This window comes from Apteryx mantelli, chromosome 4, assembly GCF_036417845.1.
Source record: "Apteryx mantelli isolate bAptMan1 chromosome 4, bAptMan1.hap1, whole genome shotgun sequence".
NCBI lineage: Eukaryota > Metazoa > Chordata > Aves > Apterygiformes > Apterygidae > Apteryx > Apteryx mantelli.
This window is the reverse complement of record NC_089981.1, coordinates 19,248,372-19,255,634: the sequence shown is the minus strand read 5'-3', so window position 1 is coordinate 19,255,634 and position 7,263 is coordinate 19,248,372. Positions and strand designations below refer to the sequence as shown.

The following is a 7,263-nucleotide window of genomic DNA, read 5'->3' as shown; positions in this document are numbered from 1 at the left end:
GGGAAGTTTTTAGGAGAGTTTTTCTCTCTTTGCTTTCCTTTCTTTCTTCCTGTTTTGAGGAAATCATAATTACAGGTAATTTATTCTTTAAAAGACTCCAACACTGAATCTATTCATAATTCAAGCTTTTTGCTGTGTTCAACAGAAGACAGCATAAGTATATCTCACCACACGTGCAGAAATGTAAAATGCCCTTGTTAGGTAAAGTATCAGGTTTATTCCTTCTGTTCCCTCCACTGTGACAATTAATGCCTGTTTCATTTTGATTAGAGAAGGGCCTATGGAAACACACTCAGGAGAGGAACTTCTTCATCGCTCTTCTGAGGGCGTTCTTCACCTCCTTGTTCCTCAGGCTGTAGATGAAAGGGTTGAGCATGGGGGTCACCACAGTGTAGAAGATGGAAGCTGTTTTTCCTTGATCTTCTGAGTGATTGGAAAGGGGATGTAGATACAAGAAGGCAGCAGAGCCATAGAAGAGGGCAACAGCCATGAGGTGGGAGGTGCAGGTGGAGAAGGCTTTGTGCCTGCCCTCCACAGAGCGGATATTCCAGATAGTGAGCAGGATGCAGGCATAAGAGAAAAAGATGGTCAAGGCTGAAGTTGTTATGATGAAACCAATACTCATGACCATCACGATCTCATTGACCCGAGTGTCAGAGCACGAGAGTAACAGGAGTGGAGGGATTTCACAATAGAAATGATTAACAACATTTGGGCCACAGAAGGACAGTTGTAAGAGAGTGCCAGTGTGCACCAGGGCATTCAGGGTCCCAGCAATGTAAGAGCCCACTACCAGCTGGACACAGAGTCTAGGGGACATGACAGACATATAGTGCAGAGGTTCACAGATGGCCATATAGCGATCATAAGCCATGACAGCCAGAAGGATAGCTTCTGTAGTGCCAAACACTGCATAAAAGTAAAACTGTGTAATGCAGCCATTAAAAGAAATTATATTCCTCTCAGCAAGGAGGCCTGACAGGAGCTTAGGAGTTACAGATGAAGAATAACAGATGTCCAGGAAAGACAGGTTGCTGAGGAAGAAGTACATGGGGACACGAAGCTGAGAGTTGGTCCTGATTAGTATGATCATACCTAGATTCCCCACCAGAGTGGTAACATAGATCAGTAAAAAAATCACAAAGAGCAGTCCTGGCAGATTTGTGAAACCCAGGAGAACAAACTCCATCACTTCTGAATGGTTTCCCTCAGTCATTCTTCTGGTACCAAGGCAGAGGAGGTGGAAAGAAACACACAGAGAAGAGGTGAAATCATTTCTCCTAGCGGCAGGGATATGTAGTGCCAGAGGCTAACATACAATTTGGCGCTTCCTGGATGACAAACCGCCTTATTCTGGAGAAAATATATGTTGGTTATCCTCAATAGGCAGGCTGAAGATCGAAAACAACCCCCCAAAAATCTGGAAGTTAAGTAAACAATATCTTACATCATAACATCATAATACATCATAACTGTAGAAAAATCTTAAAGAGAACTAGCTTTGACAGGCACATTATGGAAAAATCTGGTCTTGCAAAATGCTCTCTCCTATGACCAGTCCAAATTCTTTCCAATATCTGGGCATGACTGGGAGGATTTCTTTTTCTCTCTCTCTCTCTCTCTCTCTCTTTTTTTTTTTTCCCAGAGGGGGAATTTCTTATTTAGGGAAAAATAAATACAACAATATTGGGCCTTAATTTGCCACATTAAATAGCGTGTTGCATTACATAGATGATGGACCGCATTGGAGAGATTCTCTGACACTCCAATGACATGTTTTTGTCAGTTAAAGTGAGATCAAATGCCTGAAAGAAATGTTGATGTGTTTATGGCCTCAAGAGAAAACTACCCTATTCTGTTTTGGTTATTAACCTGTTCCATGAATGTGGATCTCTCTGATTAGCTCTCTGTTTAGAAGAGTCATTGAATAGGACTAAATCATTTGTGTTTCCCTTAGTCACATCTTTAGGTTCACAGATATATTAAGTAGCAAGCAGGAAGAGATATACCCACAGTGTTTCTTCTTGTGACTCCTGGACACTGTCCAATAGCACGGCTTCAAGTGTGGAATATTTTCTTAGAAGTTGTCCACCTCAGTCAGAGTGCACTGTAGGATGGAGAATCCATGCTTTCCCTTTTTTGGTGTTCTAATACGTTATCTTCTCTTTCTTTTGTTTCAGATTGCTCGTGAGATATGTTTAGCTGAACTCATTTACTCTAGATGTACCTGCTGCCCTCATGTTCAGCAGCCTATTCATTTTTGAAATTTTCTTCCCACTAAAGTTATTCCATAGAGTAATCAAGCCACCTCTTAGTCATTTTTTTCAGCTAAGCCTTATCAATTTTGTGCCTCTTGAATTTGCTAATATAGGGAATTTTTATCTAACAATTGAATTTAAAACAAAATTCTAAGTTGAAAATACTGGGATTTTTTTTTTCTTTCTGGCAGGAACTGAATAACTTCACAGTATGGTTTATGTGGCAAGGTTCCTGCTTCCACAAAGGAGTGGGTTCATTGATTCAGAAAGTCCTTCCCCATCCTGTTCTCCTATATATTCTGTGGTGGGGAGGGGCACTTATCTGCATATTCAATAACTTTCACATTTTAAAGAGGTTTGGACTTAGCCTGGGCTCAGGTTTCTGTTATAAGCCACCACAATTCTAACACGCAAATGCCACAAACAAAACTACCTTCTCAGTCACTACTATTCATTACTCCCCTTGTAGCTGAAGTTTGCATTACCCTTCCCTGAATAAACTGCTGAATGCGGAATCTAGGTTTGCTGTCATTTGCCCACTGACCACTTCTAAATACTGTCTGTACTCTGTTCCTTGTCGGTTCATTTGACCAGATCTAATAAGGTTAGTGCCAACACCATGTTTAAAGGTGTCATCAAAAGTACATTGGCCTTTGTCTCCTCTTCTTTTACTCCTTCATTGCATTCTTTATTACTACATTCTTACTGAGATCCTTAATTTGCCTACCTCATGTTGGAGCTTCTGCAGTTCTTCACGGTTCTCTTCTAGTGCAGTGAAACTACACAGAGATAAGAATTCATGAACAAGGTGATGGCAGAGGATTTTGCCTCTATACAAATTTTTTTAATTGCTAGCTGAGACATACAATAATAGCCAGCCCCTAGTCATCCAGCATAAATTTGTTTCAAAAAGTCTCAAAAGTTCACTCACTCTCTCAGGTCAGTTTATCTGGAGTTATTCCCAGGCACATACTCACTGATTGTTGAGTTTAAATTAAAAATACAGACTCCATCAGTCTTTCTGAAACCAGAATGGTATCCTTATTATAGCCTTCGATGTGGTTGGAAGATTTAAGCTTTATCCCACGCCCACAGGACAAATTATCAAAGGTTCTCTGGGGCACCTGAAAAACAGAGTGAGCTTTTCCCTAAGAGCCTGGGGTAAATGCAGAGATTTATCTCTGAGGTTTATGCTTTAGAGATTTGATCCTCAGAGCTAATCAGAAATGATGCATGCAGAGGCTAAGTAATTCTTCTTATGTACATAACTTTGTAATGAGAAATGAAACACAAGGCAATGCACTTTTGCTGAAGGATTTGAACGTGAAGGATTTTTCTCTCCCATATTCCTTGGGAATGAAATATAATAACTCTTAGTAATGGACTAATTTAATGAAAATATTTCATCTTTGTAGCAATCCGTTAGATTAGTTTTCTTTTGTGCCAGGTATTTCCTTACAGCAGATGTGTATATATTAAAGAAAAGGTGGATCAAAATGCAGAGATAAATTTGTCATTGTATTTTCACTTCCTTTGTTTCAAGATGACTTTCAATTTTCTGCTTATGTTTTAATATGGTTTTGCACCAGTGCTTCCTCATAGAGCATCAGAGCAGGTTCTTTAATCAGTATTCACAAAGTCCCAACCATCTGAAGGCGTGTATCCAAGGATAGGGTCTATCACTCAGTGGAGACACCTATTTCTCGTTGTACAGTATAAAGGGTTTTCGGACAATGAGCTCAGACTTAGGTGACTGTCTTCTAGACATCTGCATTTAGGTGAGTGAATCCCAATCAGTTCCTTTTTTTTTTCCTGCTACTCATCTGCCGGCTACGCTCCTTAGCATTCACTGTCACTATAATTTTATGTCATATACTTTTCTTCCTCTGTTCTTCTTCAGGGTAAAAAAAGAGATACTGCTTCTCCCATTAGCCGCTAGAGACGACCTTAAAATGCGTGTACATATTCGGATAAAATTTGCCTTTATGAGAAATGGGTATCATTATTTCTTTCCTTCTCTAGTTCGTCCATTTTTTAAACACTAGGTAGATGATCATTTCTTCAAAAAGATTCTTGTTCTTCTCATTGCCCTTCTCAAAGCATATTTTACTTCCTTGTTACTCAGGCTGTAGATCGGAGGGTTCATCAGAGAAACCATAACTCCATAAGATAGGGAAGCTACTTTGTCCTGGTACCAGAATTAAGGTCTGAAACACAAGACTGCACCTGCCCCCTAGATGATGGTGATGGTGGTTAGGTGGCAGGTACAGGTAGAGAAGCCTTGGTACCTACCCATGGCAGAGCGGATCCACAAGATGGCAGCCAAAATGCAGCTGTAGGAAGCTGGTGAAGCTAGTGACTTATATTAAAGCCAACAGACGCGAACATTACCATTTCATTGATGCTGATGTCAGAATGAGAGATGGCTAGCACTGGCGACATTTCACAGCAGAAGTGATCAATGATCTTAGGAACACAGGAGGATAAATGAAATGTGGCAACAGTGTGCACTAAGGTATTTGGTGCACCAACAATGTATGTGCCAGCTACTAGCTGTAGACAGACTATACAGGACATGAAGACTACATACAACAATATTTTGCAAATGGCCACGTTGCAGTTGTATGCCATTACAGCAAGAAGATAATGCTCAGAGGTGACAAAAGTAGGATACAGGTAAAACTGTGCAACACATCCAGCAAAGACAATGGCTTTTCTCCCTGCTAAGATGCCCAAGAACATCTTGGGGATAATGGCTGAGGAATAGCACATGTCCATGCCTGACAAATTGCTGAGGAGAAAGAACATACAAGTGTGAAGGTGGCAGTCAATTCTGATCAGTGCAATGATCCTAAAGATTTCCCACCATGGTTATAAGTAGGCCATTAGGAATGCCACAAAGAGGAGACCTTGCAGCTCTGGACTCTCTGCTAATCCAGAAAGATTCACGGAAGAGTAGTGTTTCTTCATCATTCTCCTAGTACCTCTGGGGAAAAGTCAAGCTATTGTATTCTTGGGTTACCTGAAATGTAATTTTCAGAAAGACACAAACACTCAGAGAGGGACTCATTTTCTCCTAAGAAGTATCTATGATAAGTGTGATAAATAACCCTCTGGAGTTGCTTTGCTATCTCGCTGACTGTAAGGGGCACATAGACAGTCAATTTAATCCCAAGTGCTTCCAGTGTTTTGGCCAGATGAAGGTAGGTGAAGTGCCTGTACTAGCAGGTTATGAATATTTGATGCTTTTGCAGTGGTTTGTGAACCACAATTGAGGATTTATTGGTCTAACTGGTGGGTCACCGCGTAACAGTCTTATACCCTGAGACTAGATGGGAGCTCTAGGGCTCCATTTCTTGTCCTGTCTGGTGTTACTGCAGATATCCACACACAGTAATCGCTTCATAAACATAGTCAGTCTGTACATTCTCATGTTTTGCTTTGGGCAAACTGGTTTCAGACCACTCCAAGTTTCAGATTCACTTTAGGACTACACTGACCTGTCCAAATCTATGCCTATTTGTGAGCTAAGCTTTCATTGTATATAGCTAATGGGATGCTAGTTAATGCAATCAGCGGCACTTACCGATCTGTTCAGCTGACAAAAATGTAGGTGTCTACCTTACAGAGAGCCACATTGTTCCCTAGACTCCATTGAAGGTCTTGACTAGATCTCCCTTGACCATAAAGTGAGCTTAAATACTTAGTCTATATGTAAAAGTGACATGGTATTTACTTAGAGTTAAGGAGCTAAGTCCTTCTCCTAAAGATAGTTGACTCCAACTATAATTGCTAAATATCTAAACAAGGGGAGGTGAATCCTACCGCTGTGATAGCAGTGTTTTCTCAGATCTATACTTAAAATAGATTTAGCTAGAATTAAGGTAGCTCTGCCTAAAATAGCGGGCCCTACCAAACAAAAAAAAACCTCTAAGATCTATGGTGTGTCTTCTGCAGGAGGGCCGGAGGATAATTTCAGACACAATTTTCCAAATGTATAGTAGCTACAGTGTTAAACCATTATTTTGATTGCCTTATTTCTGCTTTTTTAGGCAAAACAAATTTCAGTTGGAAACTCATTTGCGCCTAAACTACTGGAGCATTTAGCATGACATAGAGACAGGGTAAACCAGCTTTTTGAGGATGTGACTATAAAAGTGTGTGGTCATTCAGAGAAGATAAATTCCAAAGCAAGTTGCAGTTCATCAGAGCAAATGTGAAATGGGATGTAATATACCAGTCACTGTTCATTAATCATTATCCTCCCATTAAGGTGGGTTGTCATCTAAACACTATTTTGTAGTACTGGATGTTCTTCTCTGTAACTCTCCTCAGATGGTTCTCAGTCCACACAGGATATTCTCTGATCTGTGCTTAATTAACAGGCTAATCCCATAGAAGGCAGCAATATCAGTTGGACATAGCTAAACCACTGTTTTGCCCAAATAAAGAAACTACCACTGCCCTGGTCTTATAACCAGAAAGGTTGCATCATTCAAATTTGAGAGCAACAGCTTCAGTAGGAAGCCACAAAAGAGCAGACCAGTAGTGCTGTAGCCACAGAGCTGTATTTTGAAGACACTTAAGAGTGTACATGAATCCATTATCCACCAGCTGATTGTGAAAGTGAGAGCAGCTGGACACAAAGCTTGGAGGCCATAGTCACTGAATTTGTAGTTTTTTACATATAGCCAAATAATGGTCACAGATCACTGTAGCAAGAAGAGACACTCTGGGACTGTACAGAAATCAAAAATAATTTTTAGTCTTTTCTCTAGAGAAAAAGATGCACCTAAATTAAACAGCATCCTGGGGATGACAGTCATAGAACAGCAAGTGTGGAAAAACAGCAGGAATTATACATAAGGGTCCTGATTCAGGAATTGGTCTGATTAACACATTTGGAGACATGCAAGATTAAGAGACATGAATCTCATTCACTTTGTCCAAACTCATATTAATGAAACACATAATCTGTATGTAAGCCTTCTTCTCAAATATTAAA

The 7,263-nt window shown here is 40.2% G+C and overlaps 1 protein-coding gene across 1 annotated transcript; it reads right to left on the bottom strand.

Moving 5' to 3' along the window:
• Window positions 1-292: 292 nt before the first annotated feature.
• On the bottom strand, window positions 293-1,216 carry LOC106487950 (olfactory receptor 5AR1-like). Its single transcript, XM_013946764.2, has one exon. The coding sequence runs from the start codon at window positions 1,214-1,216 to the stop codon at window positions 293-295; it is 924 nt and encodes a 307-aa protein (XP_013802218.2).
• Window positions 1,217-7,263: the final 6,047 nt, after the last annotated feature.